The 27,855-nt window shown below is 38.2% G+C and overlaps 1 protein-coding gene across 1 annotated transcript; it reads right to left on the bottom strand.

Moving 5' to 3' along the window:
* Window positions 1-17: 17 nt before the first annotated feature.
* Window positions 18-27,731, bottom strand: LOC139732559 (F-actin-capping protein subunit alpha-2-like). The gene is made up of 8 exons (XM_071643413.1): window positions 27,535-27,731; window positions 22,175-22,238; window positions 15,208-15,259; window positions 7,706-7,769; window positions 6,103-6,309; window positions 4,211-4,290; window positions 3,318-3,474; window positions 18-1,602 (listed from the first exon to the last, which is right to left on the bottom strand). The coding sequence occupies exons 1-8, from the start codon at window positions 27,568-27,570 to the stop codon at window positions 1,399-1,401; spliced, it is 864 nt and encodes a 287-aa protein (XP_071499514.1). The 5' UTR covers window positions 27,571-27,731; the 3' UTR covers window positions 18-1,398.
* Window positions 27,732-27,855: the final 124 nt, after the last annotated feature.

Here is a 27,855-nt window from a genome sequence, read left to right as displayed (position 1 = left end):
ACAAAATCATTGCTACATTTCATCAAAATGTATGGGGACATTTACTGGTATTGAGTCATCGATACAGGACTATTCACACTTACTTTGAGAAGCTTTGCACAGAGTTTTCCCCAAATAAACATACATACTCACACATTTTGCAAGGGTGGATCTGGTTGCTTGATAACTCGCTAGCTTTATTCATGTGACATTCCATCCGTCATCCAGACTCTAGCAATTTAAAAACTGAAGCATGCCTACGCCCACGTAGGCCACTGATCATGTCTTGTTCACAATATCGACAAGAGTACACACAGCCAGCTGGAGATAGGCGGAATGAATCACCTACACGAGTGAAGCGCATGCCAAACGAACCACTTGATCTTGAGGCACGCAAGAGTTTAGATTTGGGTGTGAACGGTGAAGTGATTTACTTCTCGTAGTATTTACAAGTGAGGATGGCCCAAACAACAGTTTATTGATACTACTGACATGCATGCATGTGATCCTATCCCATTGTATCCCCATAGTCTCCCCTACGCCTAGTGCCAGAAACTAGCACGGAGGCCACGAAGCCACGCTGCACGCTACTTTTCCTTCATTATGTGGTGTCGTCTACCAATACTATACTATCACTATCAACACTATCTTTGGGAAGGTTTTTTTGGGGAAAAAGTGCCCATTATAATACAGTTCCATCAAATTCATCAAACCTGTGTAGTATTGCAACATACGTGACGAACATCTGGGTACAAAATCCTCTACACTGGTTTGGTCTTGCAAGCTCGCAAAAAAATTCACCAAAGTGGGCATGACTGTATAAAGGATTAGTCAAGCAGTGCAATGTCCTGATCTGGCGCATTTCTCTATACAAAAAACAAACAAACCAACAACAACAAAACACAGAACAAAAACAAACAGAACGACCTCTCACCGTATGCACACAATGCAGGCACACAAAATCGTGTCGCGCAGTTCAGTGGCAAGCAGTGCCCCAGATGCAACCTTGCATTTCGGAAGGTGCGCCCACCGCCTGGGAACATTGCAGACCCATCGGGGAAGAAAATGACAGAAGTGGAAAGGTACAAAAGTGATACACAAGGACACCTAAAAAAAAACCATCAGAGCTGCTACATCTTCTGTGGTAGGACAGAATGGCATAGCAAGAACCCTGGCAACAATGCGCTTTAAAACTTTCAAGAGATATTTGGGATGACAAAGAGGGTGGGGGAAGTAAAACACCCTCCCCCTCCCCTCTTTTTTTTTTTTTTTTACTATCTTATCTTTACAACATGAGAATGCTAAATTACAAGTTTAAGATGCTGTTATACACATGTGTTTTCGTCTTTTTTTCTCTCTCTCACATAGTAAAGAAAAGGAAAAAGGAGTAGGATAAGGAGTGTGGGGAGCTGACAGTTCTCATTTTTGGTTGAGATTCTTGCCAATGTCATAATGAAGCGGCTGCTTCCAGTTGAACTTGGCTCTGGTGATGGGCAGCTGTCGTCGCAGGGCCTTGAAGGTCGTGTCTGACATGGTGAGGTAGTCTTCGCCCAGCGTCCTCTGGTACGTGTACTCCTCGTTCTTGATCCCCTTGAGCAGCTCCGCCGCTGTGGCCTCGGCCGTCTGGCAGGGGGAGAGAAGGCACGAGTGAGTTCAGTGGGTGGGCGAATGAATAGATGGACAGATAGATAGTTACAGCCATATATACGTAGACAGACAAAGAAATTGTTGGATAGATTGACAGAAACATAAACAGATAGACAGATAGGTACACAGACAGATAGACAAATGGATAGATAGATAGATAGATAGATAGATAGACAGAAAGGTAGATGGATGGAAAGATAGAGATAGATAGATAGATTGACAAATAGGTTGATGAATAGATAAATACATAGATAGGCAGATAAATAAGATAGGTAGATAAACAGACAGATATAGACAGACAGAAAGAAAGAAAGATAGATAGATAGATAGATAGATAGATAGATAGATAGATAGACAGAAAGATAGGAAGATAGAAAGACAGACACACAGGCAGATCAACAGATGTAGGTAGGGTGGCAGGTCACTAAATGAATGGATAGAAAGACATAAGAACTCCAGCCATTGAATGTCGCATTCCTCCATCTGCCTTGAAAGAATTAGAGGGTATCTTGTAACAGAGACCTATAATCTTTGCATTTTTTTCCCAAAAGACAATAAATGACAGGAAGCTCAGGCAAGCAACATCCTTTAGGGAGAGGAAAATTATACACTATAAATCATGCATCCAAATCACATCCATCATAGTGTCTAACACGGAATGTGGTAACCAAAGCATTGGCCTTGTGATTGTAAATATGCACTCAAGATTCTGTAAGCTAGGTATCGTCTCCCAGATTAGAGGTGAAGAGAGAGCTCGAGGTGGAATTTGGAGCCACTGCACTGTTGCGCCTAGTCAACTGACATGCCTGTGCTTCCAACAAAATCATGAGATTTACCATATGAACAAGACCCTCATCTACATTTTGTTTTAAGTTTACTTATTTTGACCAGTATTGGTGGTGAGCAGTGTTGTCCTGTAACAATCTCTACACAGAGGGAATATTATCCATTCAATTTCTATCCATTACACCACATAACATCATTATTGGACTAACTGGTACACCTGTTGGAAATTATCAAACGGCCAGAAAATGATGCAGTAGGTAGTACAATCTTTGATGACATTTGACATAACAGTAAACACTTTCAACCTTGTCATTTCCAGTAATCAAAGTCCTGTTGATCTGTTTCCACCCTTTTGAATCGTAACATTACCAGTGGACACTCCGAAATGAAGTTATGGCTCAAGAATTACACTTTGGGATTTAACCAATGTACAATAATCTGTGACCTTTGCCACAATCATGTTCATTCAAACATGAGTAAAATCTATTTCTACCCTGTTCAACATCTTATATCATCACTGGAGAATTCGAGCTGAAGTATTGGCTAGAAATTACCTCTTTGAAGCAAAAGTATGTACAGTGACCTTTAAACCTGACCTTTAACCTTTCACCAGTAAGTTCTACATACATTCATTGATGAAGTCACAGTTGACTAATGTCATTTGCACACAATGTCCAGTCACTTTCGACCTTCAGAATTTTGCCAACAATCTAATAAGCGCACCTACTCCTAACAGAGCATACTTAGGTCTGGTACCACAAAAATCAATTGAGTAATTTTTCCTTAAATCACAAGAATTAGATGTGGGTGGGGACAGATAGCCGCACAGATAGACAACCCACAAACATAGTGCCATGGTACCCTTCGAGGTGGAGGCATAACAGCAGATCAGTGCTGAGACTCACCGTGACCTCAAGTGGAATTTTGACCTCCTTGTGACTGACCAGCTGGACGTTGCCATCTTCGTAGTAGTGCACCTGGACTTTGATGAGGCCTACCGCTTCTACCGACCCTCCTGACGGGTCAAAGTTCAATGACCACTGCGATCGCCAACGGCCATTCCTGCAAGTTCCAAGGGAGAGGTAATTCAAGATGTGAAAGTGCATAGTAGGAGGTCATAACATGAAAAAAAAAAAAATATGGCTTCCAATTCGGCTGATGTACCTCCAAGAAATGCGCTCATTTTAATAATTCAATCCCATATACAACAAGGCATAAAATGTCTGGCATGAGGTGACAATCTAAACTTGACATTTTACGGAAGCAACCCTCATGATCACATATCAGGTACTTGTATTACGATAGGTCTTGAGCAGTGACGGGCTCATTCAAAGAATTCAAAGCCCAAATATAAATGTGGATTGAGTGAAAGCAGCAATACTAGTAGAACACATCAGTGGAAGTTTGAGGGAAATCAGACAATCTATTCACAAGTTAAGAATTTTAACGTTTCAGTGCCTTTATTGCTGGATAAGGAGAATACTACACTTCTTTATGCTATTTTGGAAAATATTAAGAAAATAATGAAGAAAATTCAACATAATTTCACTTCTCTAGCATTATGAAAGAGTACTTGACTTTCTGCTTTCAAAAAGCAGGGGGAATAACATCATCCTTGACATATGTCAGTAACAAGTCAATGGAATGTGCACTTTACATGAAAATGACATTTTAAAAAAAGAGAGATAACTAGTTATGACTCATGAGAAGAAGATCTAGACTGTTGTCTAAAATGGTCAGACTTCTAGTAAAGTTTTGCAGTACACTGAATAAATGGTGTAGGTAGCAACTAATTTACCAGTAGTTATGTGGCTGGAACATGTGATTTTCAATGCACGCTACCAGGTTGATCTTTTTGTCTGCGCTTTTCCCAAAGACCTGCAAAGAGAAGGGAGAGAAGATGCCAATGTTATTAATTTCAGCATGTTTCGACAGCTATGTCAAGAGTGTAAACAGTGGATAATCAAGGATAAGAAACATGCAAGTATATAACAATACATGCCTAATACAAAAATATGCATCTATCGGTTTCGAATTGGAGTACATCAACATTTTTTGCTGTGCTCAAAGGCAGAGGTGCAATGAAAGAAATTGTAGTGAGTGTATTTATAAGACCAGTATGCACTTCTTAATAACGAGGCTTTATGATTAGTTATCTAAAGTTATGACTGAACTCCTTAAAGCAATCTAACTCACTGGATGATAATAGTATGCATTGTCCAAAAACTCAGAGTGCTAAATTCATCCTCATATGCTGTTGTTAATCAATTAAAACAATGGCAAAATGATTGATGCTACCAATTAGAAACCTCTCTTTGAGTGCTTCATCTTGCCAAGAAGTGGCTAGAAGAGGCTCTGGTGCTAACCAAAGCATCTGGGCTGAGCACAGGATTAGTGTTTTCGAACTTATTTCCAAATGCAGCTGAACTCATGCCACTGAATGGTAGTACGCAGACAGCGTATTCACATTTAGGTAACATTTCAACACTTGTGTTACTTTCTGTCCAATATCAGACATATTCGTGAATGGATTTGGCTGAACTGCTGAGATTCTGCATTACATATGCTCCATTCCTCGATCCAGCCTTGTAAAAATATGATGAAGATAAAGCATCATAAATACAGACTGTGGATTCTGGTACTTCATGGATTATGGTATCTCCCACTTGCTTTCTTTGTTTTGACATCGCATGGTATTTCACTGTTGGCCATTAATCGCATGACACTTCACGATCCTGGTTCAACCCATCAGGACCTGCTAAAAAGGATTATCACACACCGCAGTCACATTGGCAAAACACAGTGGAGTTTAAGTTTGCAAAGTTTAAGATCTTGAAGCTTTTGCCAGTGTGACCGCAAACTTCCCAAAAACTCCTCATGAAACTTCTCGCAGAACTTCCCACTCAAACTCGGGAAATTTCCCAGACCCCCGCTAATCTTCTCTCAGTTTGGGCTGTCTGAATGCTCGAGCTGAAACTTCGCAAAGTTTGTCAATTGACCAGTCCATAACCTGTCTGTGGGTGTTTGCCTCCAAAACACACCCTCGTTGGGTTGTAAGTGTGTGCATTGTTACATCACGATTCTTACCTGTTAGATGGCAAGCACTTTGTTCTTTCTAATTCATGAATTTCTTCCGTCGAGATGTTTTTATTGCAACTGATTGACAAATTGTCCTACATCAACACATTATTTACTTTTGTCGATGTGCAGCAATTTGTCAATCAATTGCAATTCCATAACATCTTGACGGAAGAATTTCATGAATTGAATAATTACGCAGTACCCGCTGCATGCTATAAGGATTAGAACCAGCACTTGCTGTCGGGCGAAAGCTTGGTGGTCTAGTAGAGATGACGCCTGTCCGGAGATCAGGATGTAAATGGTTCGAATCCTCGAGTATGTACGGTACTCCCATGATTTCTTTTATCATGGCTACTACTAAAACACTGATCAATTCAGTGCTCATTTACGCTGATGTAGGGCAATTTGTCAATCAGTTGCACTTTCTTCTTTGTTGTGCATGCATACCAGTGACCCTAGCCTCGAGAATTAAAACATCAAGAATTTGGCTGCAAGATAACCTTGCGATGACTTCTCGAAGTTAAATTTTCATGATGTTTTGCCAGTGTGACCGTGGCTTAAGAGTCACGGCTGGAGTTGCTCAGACACACGAAACAAGGGTGAACTCACGGTACTGTTTCCGTTCGGGTAGTGCTCCTTGGTGTAGTCTGCCACGCACTGCTCGAGGGCGCTCCTCCACGGTTCGGCCGCCTGGTCCACACTGGCAGGCTCCGGGTCCCTCGCCTCTTTCCTGAGGTGGTCGTACTTGAAGACCTGCTTTGAGCACGGGTCCAGGAACGTACCATTTGGCGTTTCATTGAAGGGTGTGATTAGGCACTGTAAGAGGAAAAGGAAGAACAACAAAATCATTTTTTTTTCTGTCAAGAAATGGTGCCATTAATCAAATCATTAGCCTAAAGAAATTCGTTTTCAAAAAAAAAAGAAGAAGATTTCAAATGATAATCAAGCACTGTTGTTGTTGTTCATTTTTCAGAGAGCATGAATGCAAGCTCTACTTGATAAGAGCTTAACCAATCGCAAAGGCAGGCAGATTTTCCTCTTCCACACACTTTCTGTTTTTCTTATGTGGTGACACCTTAAATACCACCGCTTTACACATGCAGACAAAAAAAAATATGATTTTAAAAAGAACTACTCAGGGGAAATAACACATCTTAAAACCTTGCCACAGTGTCAGAGTAAAAATACATTTTACCCAATATCTACATAAGTATCTGCACTGACATAATTTCTGAGTACATACATGGAAAGAGTTTCTTCTTTTTTTTTTTTTTCCTCTTCCTCTTTTGGTCTGGCCCGGTATATATCAGAGTCTCCACAAACACAGACAAATTCATGGCAAGTTCCATGTGTCTTGTTGAACTTAAACACAATTCTGTGTGTGATTTATGTCTAACGTTACATACAAGTATGAAATTCCTATTATACAAGACAGGAAGCCTGATGATCAAATCCCTGAAACCCTCATTCCACATAGGGCAAGACCTCTGAAAAACCACTGAAAGACTGTAAAAATGAGCAGATCTCTAAATGATCTTCCAGTGAACTTTCAATGATCGCTGAGGTCATTCATGGTTTCTCAGTGATCTCTCAGTGAACTGCATGGTCTCCATGGTCTTGAAAATTTGAAAATGGTTCAAAATATTCTTTCGGCGGTCTTTCAAGGAAACGGTCTTTCAGCGGTCTTTCAGCAGTCTTTGGGGGATCTTTCAATGAGCCCTAACAGGTCTTACTACTTTTTCAATTATCTTTCGACAGTCTCCGAAGAATGGCCACATTTCTTGGAAAAGATCACTGAAAGATTATTACGAGATCGTTCAGGGATACTTGAAAGACTGGTCTCTCAAAGATCTTGAATGCTCTCCTGAAGATCTCAGGGAGTATTCCCAACAATTTTTCACTGATTTCTCAATAATCTTCTCACTGGTGTCTCAGTGAACTTCCGGCATTCTCCATGGTCTCACAGGGATCTCTAAGAAGTTTGCTGGGAAATCACTTTCTTGGTCTTTCAATGACCTTACCAGGTTTTGTTTGTTTGTTTGTTTTTATTTTAGAGCCATTCCACATACAAACTGTTTTTATCTGGCCTTTGAGACTGCTAAGGATCCTGCCAATTTTGGGTCTGTCAGTGGTCTCTCAAAGGTCCCGTTATGTGGAATGGGGGCCTAAGTATAAGGCTGGTGGGGCAGTGGGAGTGGAAACACAAACTTACTGGTTTGTCTGCTCCATCTACAGTCACTGGTGTGAATTGGTCCTTGTTGTATCTGGCAAAGGCACTGCAAAACAAAGTTTGTTTGTGAGAGAGAAGAGAAGTTGGGGAGTGAAAGTGAGTATCAAAAAATATTAGATGCATTCAGTATGAGAGGAACTGTGTGACATTTTTAAAGAAGATTTTTTTTTTTAATATATGTACATGGACGGATGTGATAGAATCATTCATTACATTTCATTCAGATTGGCAATGATGGCCTTATGAGACTAACATGCACTAAAGCTATTAATCACACCACCACAGCTACAACATGTACCATGTTGCAAGGTATATTTGGTCCTCCATTTTTGACATGTTGTAGACACAATCTTACATTTTCATTTTTGTTTTTTAAAACATGGAATGGAAACTTTACCTAGAATTCTGTCAAGAGTCAATTGACCACATTACCAATGCACTGAACATGTATTACCTTTGTACTTTCCTATTGACAAAATTGCCTTTGAGTAATAAAGAACACAAAACATCTACCAGACATGTTGACACATGCACTTGCAATTCCTCATTTGCCTCCCTCATAATAATTCCACACACAACCCCAGGGGAGAGTTACACGACGAAACATTCTTGCCTTTTGGGATTTAAACATATAGAGCTGTTACCGGTGTGACCATTCTGCAACAGTATCCACACATATCAAATATCAAGTTCCCTTTAAACCTTGTGAGATCTTTTGTGAGAGTATAGTGAAACTTTGACCTTCTCTTCTCTTCTATTCAAAAGTCAGTTCAACAAGGAGTTGGGTTTCCCTTTATAATGGCACTTTACAATAAGCTCAAAATGGTGGCATGGTTAATGTAACGACTTTGTGTACATTGTATGTACAGCACTTTGGATGAGAACCCGAAACCCTCATTACATGCACTCCTCAGCAGGTCATAAATTCCATATCACAAATAAAATAGCCTGGGATTTCCTTCCCTTTTCAGCCCATGTCTTTGGAATGTTCTGGTACAGTAGATACAATCTGCAGAAGATCACTTTGACCTTTGTTCTTTAATGCTTGGCCATGAAGTAAAAGTCAATGTCATATCATATGGACTGTGTGTATTAAAGCAAACTTGCCAAAGACCATGTGTCAACAAAATCTACCAATAATGATGATATTTTGAAAGACGGGATTTTTGCCACATCTATTGTTTTGACCTTTATGCACTCATAAAAAGGGAAAAATGTACACATGTATGCTGTTTGTCATATCCTGTCATATGATTGCTTGTTAAAAGTGAAAGGAGCAGCATTTTGTCCGTTATTTCCCTCAAAGTGCACAGGAATAGCACAGAGGATGTGCAAAATGATGTTTCTTTTCTTCAACAAAACTACATCGTGTATCAAGAACTTGGAAAGGCCAAGTAGAAGAATAGAGTGAAAGCTGTCGGCTATTGTGTCTGCATTGCCTGAAAAAAAAAAATGAAAGAAAGAAGAAGCGTGGATGACACAGTATGTTGTAAGTGCCACTTTGATTGGTTGGCAACCATGATGATACAAACATCCTCTATCATGGTATCAATGAGCATGCTCAAGGACTGCATGTCATACATACATGTACTTTGTGAGTACAACACTTTGGTAATTGAGACTAGTAAAGATATATTACCATAAAGTGGTTGAATTGGTAATCGAGAAAATAATTTTAAACCACACCGAAGGAATGAGAAATATTCAAATCATCCTTTTTTCAAGGAAAAGCTTTAAATAGTGAGTTTGCACATCAGTAAATGACGATGGACACCCCATTTGTGTTACAGGAAAGCAATATTTCTTAACAGTTGTTCATTTCGCCAATATCGAAGAGAAAAGCAAAGTGAAAAATACTGCATTTGAGAGTGGGTGACTTATTTGCCAAGAGATTGGGATAACACAAATGCATGTACATAAACAAATGTGCACACCAGGGAGGATCCCGGAATTCCGTAAAGGGGAGGCGCTAATTTTTTTTCTTTTTATTTCTTTTGTTTCAACAAAAATAGAGATGGGGCGTGCGCCCAGTGCGCCCCCCTCTGGATCCACCACTACACACACACATCCTATTCCTTCTCTCTCCTGCATACAGTCCACTGACTTGCCATGATATGAGCAGTGCACAGACAATCACGAGGCACCCAGATGTTCAAGTGTGATCATATACTGGCGACACATTTTCGTTCACTGCAAGAGCGATTAGGCACATCTCTGCATTGTCACCATCCAAACTAAAAAGGGCACAGGGTGCGGGCATCGGACAAGCGATTACTGGAGTTGTTTTATCAATTACCCAGACTCCTGGCTCTTCCAGCAGACGCCTCTGCATGCCCCTTGTAGTAAGCGTGACAAGTGAGGGCAAGGACGCAATACTAGTACAGTTGTACCAGTCAAACTTCAGCCCCGAAGATGTATCGGCTGATGTATTCTCTGTGAAGGTTACACCTTGAGCCGCTGACAGGGTTTGTTGTCCTCGTTTTCAAGGGGAATTCCAAGCATTTGATTGAGCATGTTGCTGGCCGGCACATCTCGGTGCACCAGCAAGGCATTGCACACGGTGAATTAAAAACCCAAGCATTTTTTGCGACCAAAGACTTGACATCAAAGCTAACTGCCGCTTGAAGGACACATATTCTTGGAATCGGATCATGACTATTTGAATAAAATGTTTTCTCTCTGAACTGTATTCCTTGAAGTGATTAATGCATATCAGGGATCTGGGTCCTAAGACAGAATACCATTTTTTGTGCGTCTTCTCTTTTCGAAACCACCACTTCAATACAAGTGTGTTGTGCAGATGATTGTGTGTGTATGTACGTAGTATGTATGTAATTGTGTACAGTAAATGCCTTCAACAGACACACACTTACACACATACACACACACACACACACACACACACACACACATTGTGCTTTTCATACACATACCCATCTGGTACATGCCTCACATCAAAACACATTCAGAAGTGGATTAAAGAACTGCCCTACAGTCAATGACTCCCATGGTCTTCCCTTTATATGACTTTGGACTCCATGAGCTCATGAAAAGGTACAGAGGCCAGAGGTGGTGCAGCATATTGTGAAGGAGATTATCTTCTAAAATGTGACATTTCCATTAGGCCAAGTAAAAAAAAGAAACCAGTTTCTCGTCCTCGCACGCATCGATTTTGGCCGCCGCATCGATTTTTTTACTATTTACTATTTTCAAAATGGCGCTGAAAATACCAAGAAATTCATAATTCTCGTCCCAGCCCGCTCCCCGCCCGCATCGATTTTCAGTTGCCGCATCGACTTTTTTGATATTTACTATTTTTTTCGGCCGCCGAAAAAAAAAATTCGACAATTCACCTACCAATCATGATGATGTCTCATTTCTAATTATGCCTTGCGTCCTCTACTTAGCTGGAGTACAGCTGTAGCTTCTGTAGTGCGTATGTAATAATGTACGCATTTCACACTGCGAGCTCGGCAAGAAGGAATGACCCACAAAGCAGTCGAACTGTAGTTGGATGGGCGCGCGGGCCTGCGCCTGGGCTGTGATGTACAGCGCACTCGGTACGTCGTGAACACGACAGCGGCAACATCTTTTGCGAACAATCGCTGATATTCTCCGCATATTTCGCGCATTGTTCGTATTTTTCCCCGTTTCTCATATTTTAAGCGGATGAATTTTACTGTACACATGCTTGTGAGGATTGTATCGAGTTTGTATGTATACATTTCATGTCATTGTGACTATGTGCATGTGTGTGCAGTGTCAGAAGGTACGGTGCCAGTGCAGTGGCCGCGCCGGCTACGTATACGTATGCGTGTCTGTAGCTGTCGGGGTCCCCATCCCCCTGGTCTATCAGCTGTCTGCACGCACGCATGAACACATTCGAATGTGTAGAGGCCCAAACACTCTGCTCTGTAACGTTGCATCTGACGGCGATGTATTGTTCTATTTTGAAGAGAAAATGAATGTGCTTTTCCAGCAAATGTAGAAATGGGTGTATCTACAAAATAAATAAGTAGTGGAAAGAAAAAGCAAATGTATTTCTGCATGCATGAAGTTTCATTTCAAGTATGGTACATATTATGTCTATTTGAAAGTGCGCAGAGTGCAGGCAAGACATACACTTGGGACCTGGTCTCTCATAACACAGCTACCAGAGTGATATTTCATTTCATAAATTGGATATAGAAAATAGTAAAGCCCTCTCTCGTTACCTTTCTCAGAATTACCAGACGAGAAACACATATTACTTTCATTTTGACAATCCTCGAAAAAATAGTAAGATATCAAATAGTAAGGGCCTCCCTCATCGCCTTGCTCAAAAAACCCGGACGAGAAACTACTTTCTTTTTTTACTTGGCCTTAGCAGTACACATGAAGATTACTACAATTCTTTGTATTTTTAGCTGGTCAATTATGCCAGTGTTGGTTGCTTCCTCTTTACTTTCACTAATATGTCTCAGATGATCTCTTATGTCAGACCATGCAAAAAAACAGGAAAACATTGCAGCACACAATGTGGTGGTTATGGTGTACATGTACCAGGGAGGTACCGTACTACTTCCCTAGTCTGGTTATACATCATGTACATGTACGTAACTACCCACAGGCTTTGACCTTCTCATTTGCATGCACCTCAATCCATGTATCATAGCCAAGGAGCTATGATACATCCTGTTAGGTGTGATAAAACCATTTACGCTTCAGCGACCACCAAGCCTTGCATGATAACCTTTCCTTTTTTTTTTCCTCTGGTGTGTACAGTGAATTTTTAGCAATCTCTTTATTGTGCGACCTGCTCTACAGAGCCAAGAAAATCAATCCCGGTAAATTTCCCTCAAAAGCAACAAAAAGTGATGACGGATTCAACAAGGAAGAAGAATATCCACTATGAGAGAAGACAAGAAAGTCAGTTGACTTCGAAATGCAACTTTTTAAAGGCACTGTGTGCAACAATGCACCTTACTAGCAACCACAGTCTCTGATACTGCATAATTATAAAGTTATTAAGAAACAGATAATGTTACAAATACTTCAAATGCTTCATACACTTCAAATGCAATATATACATGGAAATCTGTGAGTGACTCAATTTACCATAAACTATGCACAATACCTCCCAGGATGATGAATTTAGAATGAACCACTTCTTAGAAACAGTTCATTAGCATGGTGATGACTGCTCTCAGATCTATTGCTAGTAACAGTATAATTCTCACATTTTCAAATATTCCTGTTGCACTAACTCTATACAATTCTTGCCTTTAAGCCAATAAAGATAAACTATTCGCAGGGCGGCACACTATTAAACCCATTTTTTCTACTGGTCCGACCTGTCTGTCAGATCCGTAGGTACCAATGCAGTTTTTCCATTTTTTACTGGTCCATTCCTGAAAAAGTTACTGGTCCGACAGTGATTTTTACGGGTCCTGGACCGGCGGACCAGTGCCAGTGTGCAGCCTTGCTATTTGAATATTCTTATTTCAGCATCACTTGCTCTTATCGCACTAATCATTTCAAGCAAATGTGCGTCAGTGACCTCTATATCACAGCCTCTGTGTCAATGGCACTGCAACCCCATATATAACAAGGCACATGTGCTGGTAGAAAAGTAGCAAGCAACCGTAATTTATACTAGCAATTAGTTACTCACCTGCAAATATGGTAAGCCCTTGATAAGAAAAAATCTGAAGGATTTAGAAACTTGCATTGACTTTCATGAAAGTTACAACCTCTGACTTGAGCTTTTTTTCTACCATTGGGGACCTAAAAAAAAAGGGTGTGTGTGGCCTATATGTGGGTAAGGCTTATACAATGGTAGAGCAGTGGCAACACTGAAGAGGCTACCCTAGGTAAATAAGACATTATAATTATCATTATTACTAGTATCATTATTATCATTGTTGTCATTGTTGTTGCTGTTGTTGTTGTTGTTGTTTTGTTGTTGTTTTTATTTTTTATTACTATTATTATTATTATCATTATTATTATTCTTATTATTATTATCATTATTACAGGGAAAAGTAGAAATTACGCGGTGCGTAATATGTCCCCGCCGGAAGTAGCATTTAGTAGCAAAATGTACAATATACGTAAAAAATCAAGGTCAAAGGTTAAAGAAGTCCAAGGTCAAAATTCTGTGTAGAAGTTTTGAAGCCCTCACCTAGTGCCATCACATAAAGCAAACAGAATCGAAATCGGGTTAGAAATGGCGAAGGAGTAGCATTTTGTAGCCAATGTACAATATAGGTAAAAAATCAAGGTCAGAGGTCAAAGAAGTCAAAGGTCAAAATTCTGTGTAGAAGTTTTGAAGCCCTCACCTAGAGCCATCACATAAAGCAAACGGTAGTGAAATCGGGTGAGAAATGGCAAAGGAGTAGCATTTTGTAGCAAAATGTACAATATAGGTCAAAAATCAAGGTCAAAGGTCAAAATTCTGTGTAGAAGTTTTGAAGCCCTCACCTAGTGCCATCACATAAAGTAAACGGAATCGAAATCGGGTTAGAAATGGCGAAGGAGTAGCATTTTGAAGCAAAATGTACAATATAGGTCAATGGTCAAGGTCAATGGTCAAGGTCAAAGGTCACAACTGAAATTCTGTGTAGAAGTTTCAAAGCTCCCATGTAGTGCTATCATATAAAGCAAACAGAATCAAAATTGGCTTATAAATGACAGAGAAGTAGCAAATTGAACATTTTGATCACATACGGACGCACAAACGGACGGACGGACGGACAGACGGACGGACAGACGGACAGATGGACACACACACGTACGGAGCCCGTTTCATAGTCCCCTGCTCGAACTCGTTCGGCGGGGACAATTATTCTTATTATTACTACTATTGTTATTATTATTATTATAATCATATGGTAACCATTACCTCCAGGACTTTTGGTAAACCTAAACAGCAATTAACGCAAGGCACATGCGATTCCCGCGAGTGATAGTTTAATATGTCCGTCCCATCACAACAGAGAAGGCAAGGGAACCCTGCTGTTGCCGCAATGCTCTGATGATTACAATGATACACGGCTGATGAATGCACTCTGTCACGACTGACTCAAATTTCTCTTGTGAATCATATGTGTGAGCACAGTATACATATGTGTGGGTGTGTACATATAAGTATGTAACTGTATGTTTGTGCATGGGTGTGTGAATGTGTGTGTATGTGTGTGTGCGTGCCAGTGTGCATGAAAAGTATGGACAGAAATTATGCAATAATTCATCTCTATATACCAAGCTAAAAGTGGCGATTGCAGTGCGGCTAATGACAATTTAACAATTTCATGGCAACAGAATGAAACGAAAAGAAAACACACCCATATTCAAAAGAATAACAAAATGATTGATGGACAGACAGACAGACAGACAGACAGACAGACATGCTAGCACATTTACAATTCTATGTTCCTACAAGTATGTGACGAAGTATTACTTGTCACTTCAAAGAGGTACCTGACAAAGGGTGGACTACTTACGCTCCTGCTCCTTCTTTTAGAAGATTGTCATCGTTAATGAGAATTCTGACATCTGCAAAATGAGAAGAGAATGAATACTGTCACTGAATGAATACAAATTATAAATATTGTAATTTGTTCAATACAAAAAAAAAGAGTCATAAAATTTCGCTTCCTCAAGCATATCTGATTGGATTGGCTATATCACCTCATATCAGCATAAAGCATACTGTCGGTATACGCTAATAGTGAGTCTAAATTTTTGCAAATTGGGACTTCCCGACAATTTCGCGAGTCGTTAAATTCACGATCATGGAGTACTGCACTGAATGGAGAAATATGTGTGCGGCACATTTATATCAGGATCAGAATCATTATTTTCATGTGTCTTTTATTCCACGAATAGCACCTGACCCGCGAAATTCGCGAAAATAAAAACCTCGCAAAATATTCGGCATATTACAGTAACAACCTGTACTGGTAGTCTAGTCACTGGACTGGACAAAAATATGTGTCATGTGTTCTGTACAGAAGAGAGAGAGAGAGAAAAACAATTGGGCTGAGGTTTCAAGCCACAAAATGGCATCAAAGAAAGATGCATGCAGAGTCGGACAAAACAGATACTGTAAAACACGATATTTTTGCGGCATGAAATTTTTGCAAACTGGAGCCGACAGCCTTTTTCGCGGCATGAAATTTTTGTGAGTTGCCTCTAACATTCAATGCGCAGAGTGTAGACAAGAACTTTCGCGTGCATTTTAATTTCGCGAATCTTGGCTCTCGCGAAATTTGCGAAATTAAAATGCATGCGAACATTCCTCGTTTTACAGTATCTGTCTTCACACGATCCAAGGCTGCCGCACTGGGCACTGGAGTGAAAACATCTCGTCGGTGGAAACAAATTCTCATTGGTGAGTCATTCACTGATAAATCCTCTGACCCAATAGCAAGATATATACTATGCTCTCTATGCCATTAAATCCTACAACTGCAATGGAAAAGACATGACTATCTTCAACATTGTATGTACCTGCAGCAGGGAATCATTTCCTTTCTTGAAACTGAATAGCAATTTTAGTCAATGGACATGTACACATTGAACTTAATGGTGTATACAGTGTAAGTCTAAGCAATGAAATTGCAATATGATACAATCAAATGTCAATTTGTATAGCAGTCATACCAAAATGCATAGGGAATTGTTATTATGATATGCGACACAGGAAAATCATTCCCCCAATACATGATTGTACATTTTATTTCATAAGAAAATTCACCTTGCTGTCATGGCAATGAAGAAGACCTATTTTCTAGACAATTATTTCCTTCAAATACTTCTATAATCATCATGGTCATTACTGTCATTATTATGACTACTAGTGTTATCATTATTTCATCAAAAATTGTTCATACTTTGAATGAGGCTTATAAATGTATCTATTAAAGCCATCACTAACACTGTATTCACACTTACCCATAACAATGACTTGGATCACTTATTGCATTCAAGATCCTAGAGAGCACACTTTAATTAATTGCATGGATAGAAACACAATCTGTCATGACCAATTGTCTTTCAAAGGACATCACAACTAACACTTGGATTTCAGTATTGGATACCATAATTACTATTAAAAGATCATGATCTATTATTCTCTCACCGAAACTTGACATACATTTCAGCAAAATTTCCCCTTTCTCACAACCAGTCGCTGATACAATTTTGTACATGGTCAACGCTGTATCACCCCTAAATGTAATATCAACGCTAAATGTAATATCGACCCTAAATGTAATACACCTTAACCCTAAATGTAATAACAACCCTAAATGTAATACATTTTAACGCTAAATGTAATAATCGAGTAAACCCTAAATGTAATACATTTTAACCCTAAATGTAATACCCGGAGACAACCCTAAACGTAATACATGTCAACCCTAAATGTAATATCGACCCTAAACGTAATACATGTCAACCCTAAATGTAATATCGACCCTAAATGTAATACATCTTAACCCTAAATGTAATATTGACCCTAAATGTAATACACCTCAACCCTAAATGTAACAACCCAAAATGTAATACATTTCAACCCTAAATGTAATATTGACCCTAAATGTACATCTTAACGCTAAATGTAATATCGACCCTAAATGTAATACATCATAACACTAAATGTAATAACAACCCTAAATGTAATACATTTTAACGCTAAATGTAATAACAATCCTAAATGTAATTCATGTCAAGCCTATCAAATATAATATATTCAACGCTTAATGTAATCACGACCTTTAATGTAATACACCTGATTATAGAGGGTAAGCAACGCAGAATATCAGGCAAAAGGTCAGGGGGTATACAAAGGAGATATGACGCAACTTTCTCTCACACTCTTGAAAGAACGACAGACAACAGTTGCTTAGACCTGTTTTTGTTGTTTACCCATGTAAAAATCACACAGTCTTATTACATCCATTGTTTGCTGCAAAGTTAATTAGGTCCATGTGACATAGTTCTTAAATCTATTACCTTTATCATATAATCACATATTAAACATTTTGTATTCCAATCTTTATTCAGTGTTCATTATTGCTTAGAGTTTTGTTGAAAAAGAAAAAAAATATGGGCAAAAGTTAAGTCAGTTTGCCTTACTCATACATTCACATATCATAGGAAAGTCAATATACAAATGGTGACTCAAAGATGATAAAAAAGACATCTACTTCTTTTTGCTTTACTGGCATTTTTAAATTTATTTCGTGTACCCTCCCCACGACCACTTGTCCCAGTTTTGTGTCACTATAAGTATAGTAGTGATTACCAGGAGTAGTGAACAATGTCATGAGGCTAATACTTCGGACAGTGATTTGCTGCCATGTCAATGTGTGACAGATATTTCGTCGTTGAAACGTTACATAGATAATGATGGTTAGTAAAAAAATTGCGAAATCTTTCTAAATCTTTCTCATTTCTAATTTTCTCAATCTACTCGCTCTATCATCCCTTTTTATCAGTAGGTACAGTTATATGGGGTTTTTTTTTCTTGCAATATTATTCATATTCAGAATTTCCTTGCAAAGAATTTTTTTCTTTTTCATCAAAACTTTAAACAAACATGAACACTGAAGGAAGATTGGAATACAAAATGTTTATGTGATTGTATGATAAAGGTATAGATTAAAAAAAAACTATGTTTAATGTACCTAATTAACTTTGCAGCAACAAACAAAGGAATTAATAAGACTGTGTGATCTTTACCTGGGTAAACAACAAAAACAAATTTAAGCAACTATTGCTGCTCTTTCAAGAGCGCTATAAAAAGTTGCGTCATATCCCCTTCATATACCCCCCTGACCTTTTGCCCGATATTCTGCGTTGGTTACACTCTCTATAATGAGATTTTTAAATTTAGGGTCGTAATCACATTAAGCGTCAAGATGTATCACATTTATAGGGTTGACATGAATTACATTTAGGATTGTTATTATATTTAGCGTTAAGATGTATTACATTTAGGATTGTTATTACCGTACATGTAGCGTTCAGATGTATTACATTTAGGGTCGATAATACATTTAGCGTTAAGATGTATTACATTTAGGGTTGATATTACATTTAGGGTTGTTATTACATTTAGGGTTAAGGTGTATTACATTTAGGGTCGATATTACATTTAGGGTTAAAAAGTATTACATTTAGGGTCGATATTACATTTAGGGTTGACATGTATTACATTTAGGGTCGATATTACATTTAGGGTTGACATGTATTACATTTAGGGTTGTCTCCAGTTATTACATTTAGGGTTAAAATGTATTACATTTAGGGTTGACTCGATTATTACATTTAGCGTTAAAATGTATTACATTTAGGGTTGTTATTACATTTAGGGTTAAGGTGTATTACATTTAGGGTCGATATTACATTTAGCGTTGATATTACATTTAGGGGTGATACAAACGCCACCCCGCCCCACTTGCTTCTTTTCATAAACCTAGCACGAAATAGGGACTTGAATCAATTGAACACAATGCATTAAAATAGATCATGATGATGATGCAGAGGTAATTAAACATACAAGAGACCTTTATAAGGATTATACAGTCAAACAGTCAAAAATGTTTTCCAAACCCTGCAATGCCCATGGATACAATGTAGAAGCTTGTTACTGAATATGCTGTAAACTGCTTATATTCCCTCAATTCCCTCAATCAATCAAATCTGTGGTGATGATACATTTAAAGCAAACTAGAAATGTTGCTGTGGTGACTGGTATGCCTCCGTCATAATGTTTAATTCTCCTAATAGGTCTATAGTACGTCTTGACAATGTGTGATGACAGTTTCATCTAATTGGCAAAATATTAAAATGACATGTTATAATGTGTTGAGTGTTCACTTTCCTTGAACTAGATTTAATTGGATGAATGGCTACATTTTCTAAGAGAGCATGTATTTGGGGATTTGAGGACTTTGGTTGACTTTTAACCCTTTTATAAGTCTATGCATTGGGCAATTTCAAAATATAGAGAAAAAGTGTAATTTCTGTATCAAATAGTAAATTGTTAGAATTTTGACTTGGCCTTTAACCCTTGACCTTTGACCCTATGACCTTAGAATTCCCAAGAGAATCGCTGTCAGGCAGAACATGCATAAATATGTGTATTAGTTTCATGATGATACCTTCAGCCACTTCCGGGATATATGGAGGAACAAGTGAAATCAAGCACATTCACTTGACCTTTGACCTTTTGGCCTTTGACCTTCTTGGCCAAACACTTCCCAGAGAATCTCTATTGGGTAATACATGTATTCACCAAGTTTCAAGAAAAATCTTGCAGCCATTGCATAAATACGATGGAAAAAGTGAAATTTAATGAGTTGACCTTGACCTTTGACCCCTGATCTTGACCTCATGACCCCAAAACTCCCTAGATAATCACTGCCAGTCAGTACATGCATATGTACTATGTTCCATGAAGATACCTGGAACACTTTCCAAGATATGGAAAAAAAATTGAATTCTAACATTTTCATTTGACCTTCGACCTCTGACCGTTGACCTTGTGACCCAAAACTCTCACTAGAGAATTAGTTATTACATGTATGCACTAAGTTTCAAAAAAATACCTTCAGGCATTGTATAGATATGGGGGAAATAGTGAAATTTTGTACATTTGACCTTGACCTTTTAACCTTTGACCCTGAGCATGTGTGCCCATAAGTTGATAGGCACAACTTCATCCCCTCATTCATATACTTGCCAAGTTTCATTAGGATACTTCACATGGTTCTTTAGTTACAGTTTGTATGCTGTCCACAAAATTGATTACGGACGGACGGACGGATGGAAGGACGGACGGAAGGACGGAAGGACGGACAACCCGAAAACGTAAAGCCTCCGGCGACACTTCATGGAGGAGGCATAAAAACAAGTGTCCCTGTATTTACCTATGACTACCAGTACACACTTTGTAGAACCTTTTGGACAATTTGGAATGTAACATTCAGTCATAAAAACTGGGGGCAACATGGTGGGGAATCTGTTAAAAGGTGCATGTCAAGAATTTGAATTAGGAAGATATGCATATTGCAGACATCCCCACCCTCTTTCTTTGGTGTGCACAAGTCTCCATCAAGCTTTAGATGAAATAATAAAAGAGCAAAAACACGAATAATATTTATGTTCTTATAATTGTTTTCAAGGGACACTCCATCTTGACACTAGGTTGCTTTGTATTAACTGTATATATCAGAAAAGTAGATCAGTGAAAATTTTGGGAAAAAAAGAATCGGACACACATACAGACACACACACACACACACACACACACACACACACAAGTACTGCACGTACTACAAGTACTACACTAATAAAAGTTTAGAGAGTAAGACAAATTGGCATTTCTTCATGACATGTACAATGTAGGTGCAGAGGAGCTCTACTATGGGTTGGCACAACAACAAAAAAAGAAGAAAGAAAGTACACCAATTTTCATTCTTCAGAGAATTTTTTTTCAGACCTGTTCTTGGTATATTAAAGAGTAATACATACATATTGCATGTCCTCCTCAGCAGGTAAGTTTTGTCTATGCCAAAATGTTGGAAGAAAATGAAAAAATTAGTAAAAGGTGCTCAACATCTAAATCACACAGAGTTGTCAACTTATCATATTCCCTATTCTTTTATAGTTCATAACTTTTTTTTTTTGGTTTATTGTGTCAGTCTCATTTTTGTCTTTTCATTAAAAACAATATCAGGATGGAATTTCCCTATAAATGAGGAAGAGTACATTTGAAATCCACTTTAAAACAAAGAAATGACTTTCATGAGTTGAGCACTATCCAAGTCTGTGTTCAGAGATTTTGCATTTCAGAGGCATACAGACAAAATGCACAAAGGAAACATGCTTTTTTTGTATATTCCCTGTGACTATGACTTTAATAAAGTCTTTGAATACTGGACCAGCACAGGACCAGTAGTCGTATACACGATACTAACTGCTACGAATTGAAACTCACATACAATACTACCAGTTACTACACAGTAGTCAATACTGTATTATCACTGATTCACTGCATTGTTCCTTTGGTATTTTCCTGTACAAGGTATTACAAATTGTATGCAAAGTTAGAATTACATAACACCACTTGAAATTAATATAAGATGTACAGATCTTGAGTACATGTACAAACGCTGAGTACTAACCATATTGCACAATTGCTCACCGACACACAGGAAATATGGGTCTGCACATCTTTTAACCTACCTACAAAATGTATTGTATCCACATGGAGTAAAAGAAACTGCAAAAATTGTACCTTGTGGAGCATCATGTAATCAGTGTGGTCAGAGTATCAGCTCTTCTTAGCAATTAATAGAAAATCATGATGAAGCAAATGAGATTACTTGTGGGTATTTTCTGTGGAAATAAAGATTTTTAAATAGCAAAGCATTAACCATAGAAATGTACGATACTCACCATTGAAAACTTCACTGAACTCTCCAGGAGGTGCATGGAGAATGAAGTCTGACGCAATTTTTGTCTAAAATAAAGAGAGATAAATATAGTCAAGAGTTTAAAAAATAACTTCAACAAAATGCACTTCGCTCTGTCAAACCAAACAATCACATTTTATGCTCAGGTCTGGGTTTTTTTTTTTTAATTTGTTGCCGATTGTTCTTCTTAGTGATCTTCTTTTTTGTCTCCTTTTTATTCTTAAAGATAATATAAAGTTTTGGTACCTCAAAAGTTCGCCTGAGTTTCCTTGTCTTAGTTTGTGTTTCAGGTTAAAGTACCTTTCATGTAACTAACACTGTGAGACTTACTCGCCCCAAAGTGCTCTCATGTCTTAGTAATCATGCAATAACGGTTTCGTACCAGAGCAGAGCGGGCTCTGAAAAATTCGAACGAGCCGTTAGTTTGACTCGATGCGGTACCGCGATAATCAATGTACACGTATTGAACGAAACCATTATTGCATGATTACTAAGACATGAGAGCCCTTTAGGGCGAGTAAGTCTCACAGTGTTAGTTATGTCATATGAATGGTACTTTAACCTGAAACACAAACTAAGACAAGGAAACTCAGGGAAACTTTTGAGGTACCAAAACTTTATATTATCTTTAAGAAGAGACAGGCATGAGGGTGTCTGCTGGAAAGTATTAATACATTTATGTCCTTTGATCTCAAACTTCTGCCATTTCAACCAGTTCAGATCTGCTCAAAGGATTCTTAACAATTCAATGCACTTCAGCATTGTATGTGGGCAGTTCCAGCATTACGGACATTACATTTCAGGCAAAATTTGCAACTTCAAAAGGTCATTAAGTTAACATTTAACATTTTTCATTCTGAACTCATACAACTGAATCACACACATATGAACCTAAATCATAAACTGTGTAAGTTTCACTCCATTTTAGCACAAGATACAGCAGTTACATTGTAAAACATTTGCCATTACGGACATTACATTTTTTGGACATGTTTTTCACATGCCTATTTATTCACTGAAAGGTCTGAGTTTAAGCACATTTAATTACACTACTTTAAGCGTAAGTTGAAAGGTAAAGAAATGTTTCATTAAAGTTAAATTTAGTCAAAACTACATGTACTCCACACAATCATATGTAGATAATACTTAACTGCTACAAATGTGTAATGTCCATAATGCATTGGAACCGATAACCTTAAATGTAATGTTGTAATGCTGTTTTAAAAAGATCATACAGGTTCTCGAAAAAAACAAAAACAACTGTGTGGACGTGTTGTGTGTTATCGCATTTTAGCTTTGCATGTGAGTTCAGAACAAAATTTGATAAAAACACAGTGTGTTACAAAACTTTTACACTTTTTGTACATCTAAAACGTTATGGACATTACACTTTCAAAGAGGTGGAAATTGAAAAAAACTGAAATGATCATTTTTCAAAAAAGAATCAATTTCTTCCAATACCAAGAAGAATGATGTACCAAATGAGTCATCAGCTTTATCATATCATAAAATGATTACCTGAAAGTCATTTATTTCATAGAAAGAAAAAATTCGAAAGAAGAATTTATATGCAAGCTATTATAAATTTTCTGCAATGTCTTTGAAAAACACTTTATACTTCAATAGTTAATAAATATAATTTTCCAAATTGGACCAAATTCTTTATCATATCAGCTTGATATGACCCTTACTGAACACTTTCCATAGTAAAACAAAGCTGTTTCTTCATTTTCACCGTTGGGTACATTTAATTTTTTTTTTTCAGGAATTGCCCATGTTACATACTTCAGCACAGTTTGATGGATTGTGAATACAATGTATGATGTACATACTGTACATACTTGTAGAAAAACCAAGCTTGAACAGCTCATACATTGTACATTAAAAAATAAAAAATGAATTATTGATTCAAAACTGTAAATACACTGCGATTTACATGTGCACTAAGAGGACGAAAAAATATACATTTGCATACCAACCATATTATGTCAAGTCTAGCCTGACTTTCGTGTATTTGTAACTTACTGACATTACTCTTTTTAATGCCTTTCCTGGGATTAGTTCTTACATACAGACTGTACAATCATACGATATACCAGAATTACACTGAAATCAATATATTTACAGTCTGATGAACGTATACTGTAGACAAACAGATACAACCATCGTAGGTATTTGATAGTTACTGCTCAAATTTAAGAAAGAAATCCATTCTGCCCTGGCACTAAATGAAGAAATGCTTCAAAGAAAGAATGGCAAGTTTCAACCATCAAAATGTCTAATTAAGAGAATATATTACATGTATGATCAGTTTTTGCTGTTAATGAATGACTGGTCATAATGGACCATCAAATAATGTGGGTATTCAAAGTTGATGCATCTTGTCAGCTATAGCTCCAGGCATGTGATAAGGTATTTCATGATAAATCACTTAAGTTTTTGATAATAAGATATTGTAGCCATAATTTGGTCCTGTCTGTCCTAGTCACAAGATTCTGATGCTGCTTAAAATGCATTCCTACTGGATTTGTCGAGCATAGTTAAAAAAGGGTACAAAGTGAAGCACTGATTTTGTTATAGACTGCAGAATATAAATTTCTCCCCTGGAGGTTCTAAATAGTCATTTAGTGGTTGGAATATCATCCCTTGTATCCTCTGTAAACAACTCAGAAGCAACGTTACATAATGCACTGCCCCAACAATTCAATATACATCATATAGTGCAGGATGATGTGAGAAGTATAATCCAACAAAATCATGCAACATAAAGGGATGGTACTTAGGAATTGTTTTGGTTATAGAATGGGGTTTCAAGTTTCCAACTTTTTGTGAGATAAATTAAGATACAAAAGAACATGTATCTAAAAGGGATTCAAAGTTTATTTGATGAAAATTGATTATGAAATGGCTGAGATTTTGATCCAAACCAATTAAGATCCTAATAAAAGGTGGGTTATTACTATGTTTTTGGATATCTCAGCCATTTCAAAAGTGGTTTCTGATACCTTTTGCAGAAAGTTAAAAAAGCTCAATCCTCATCTCAACCAGTATCATAGTAACCATCCCTTTTATGTGTCTCTTTCTTATGCAAACTACATCTTCATTGTAACGCTAGAGTAAATGTTGCAGTTTGTGGCCGTTTAAGGGTTTTTGCACTCTGTAAACAAATCAGGCAAATTATTTTCAACCATTTCATGATATAACATGATTATTGCTGCTCATCATTGTTATCACAAAAATATGACCAATGACAAACGCAGTGGTCAAGATTGACCAGGGCCACGATCCGGTATCAGCGTTCACCGGTCTGCGACAGCAGTATCTCGGTTCACGGCACAATGTACAATTCCTATGCAATTCACGCATGTTCTGCGATCTTCTGCTGAATGTCTTCACTTGGCTCGCAAAACGTTGCGTAAGCGCCTGGTTCCATTGCGAAAGCACATGAAAATAGCTGGTACGCATGCACTGACCACAAACAGGGATCACAGTTCTGGCAGTGTCATTGTCGTCTTTCTCATGTTTTCGGCTCGCGAAAGTTCTATTTCTACGTGAGGAAATGTTTTCAAAATCCACAAACATTGGGAAAACAACAAAATAGGAACAAAGGGTCTGAGAAACTGGCTATTTCTTAGACCCCTTGTTCCTACATTGTAACTGTGATGTTAAGAAATTGAACTGAAAAAGAAATTTTGGATGTGACATGTCATCATTTAGGGGAGAAAATTTAATTTTTGTTGAAGATTTTGCCCCTGCCATAGGTTGATATTTGTAGATTGGCAGTGTGTTGTGTGGTATACGTGTGTAGAGTGTGTCGCTGCATTCAGTGTTTTATTACCGAATACAAGTACGTTGCAACGGCCGCGAACCGCGACACTTACTCTAGTACGTGGTGGCAATTTACAACATTTTAAGAAACTGTACGAAGTACTGTAAAAGAGGAAATTTTTGCGCATTTCGCGTGACCAGAAACTAGCGCGAAAATAAAAGCAAATGAATATTTTAGCTTTCCATATGTTCCTGTGCGTGATGTCTTGATTCCGCGGAATTAAAAACATGCGAATCTCTTCTTACCCGGCCAAGCATGAAAAGTTAGTTGGGCAAAAATATCCATTTTTTTCAGTAGACAGTATACAGTCATACAGACAGGGTGTTCTACTCCACTATGCAATACGTGGAGCACTAGTCTTCCTCTCGGGCTTACAAAAAAGGTTGTTTCTTGCTTGGTTTAAATGGATGGTACACTGTAAAAGTGGACAATTTCACAGTGTTGAAATTTTCACACATTTCGCGCAACCAGACGCTCGCGCGAAAATAAAAGCAAGCGATCATTTTTGCTTGCCATAATGTTCCAGTAGTTAATGTCTTGATTCCGCGCAATCAAAATTCAAACATGTAAAACTCTCTTTAAAGTTAAATTAACCGGGAGAGCGCGAAAAATTAGTTGTGGAAAATTCCACTTGTGGTTGTGCTCTAACTTCATATTTTTAGCATTATTGGTGAGATAATGAGAAACGTCATATGAAATACAAAAGAGCATGTGACTCCTGGAGGAATTCAACATTTATTTGATGAAAATTGGTTTTGAAATGACCAAGATATCCAAAACAAAGGGATCCTAAAAGGTGGGACCCAACTTTAATTACGATCGCTTGTTTTACTTTGTTTTTGGATGTCTTGGCCATTCCAAAACCGATTTTCATCAAATAAACTTTTAATTCCTCTTAAAATGGTATGCTCTGTACGATTTTGAGTATATAAATTTTTATAAGTGGTTTCTTGGTAGGCCGGCCTAGGCCTAATAGTATAATTTTATTAGAACTCTAACCGTTAGACTCTAAATTTACTGGGTATCTCGCAAAAAGTAATGAAAGCTCGATCTTCCATCTCCAAGAGTCCAACCCCTTGCTTGAGTTTTTGTGTAATTCAGGAATAGGATTCAGATAGAGTGGGTCTAGCCTATATCAAAACATCTTCACCTCATAGAATCTACACAATAATCCTGCATCTTGCAAGAACTCTGTGACTGTGCCTGTGATTGGATACTTTGTTTCAAACAGACACCATCATCACATATAACCTGTTAGCATTGTTTTGTAGATCTAACGTAATTGTGATAGTTGTAGACAATATCTACACCCGTCCTGAAGACGGCGGGCATGTGATCATTTCTGGGCTCAGCTCCCGCAATCTAAACCCACGGCACAAGCAGGAAGTGAATTTTGGTATTGGAATTCCAGCATTTCATTGGCACTTGTCCAGTTGTAATTACGGTTTTTGGGAGCCAACCCATCCCTCTTACTTTCTGGTACCTAGAAGAGAATTCTAGATAGTTTCTCTTACCTTATCTTCGTTGGTTATTTGCTCAAAGCCCGACATCTTGCTCGCCTCAGATGTAGAATCTACCGGGAACGTATCGTAAATCGCAGCCTACGCCTGGCTGAATGTAGCGGGCGTTCGCTGGGATGGATTCGAGAATGCTTGCTCACAGTTGATTTCCAACTCACACACAGCTATCTCGTACATACACGCCTTTCTTGTCGAAGTGGATTGTGGGAAATGAGAGCGACGTGTGTCGCCCTCTGCGTCTGTTACCTGCACAACCCGGAAGAAGAAAGGTGATTTTACGAAAGGCCGTCCGTGCTATTTCGTATGCTGAGCGAT

This window comes from Diadema antillarum, unplaced genomic scaffold (assembly GCF_040938485.1).
Source record: "Diadema antillarum isolate AM-2024a unplaced genomic scaffold, OU_Dant_1.0 seq00000432_RagTag, whole genome shotgun sequence".
Taxonomy (NCBI): Eukaryota; Metazoa; Echinodermata; class Echinoidea; order Diadematoida; family Diadematidae; genus Diadema; species Diadema antillarum.
Note: the sequence above shows the minus strand (reverse complement) of the source record. Positions and strands in the feature narration are given on the sequence as shown.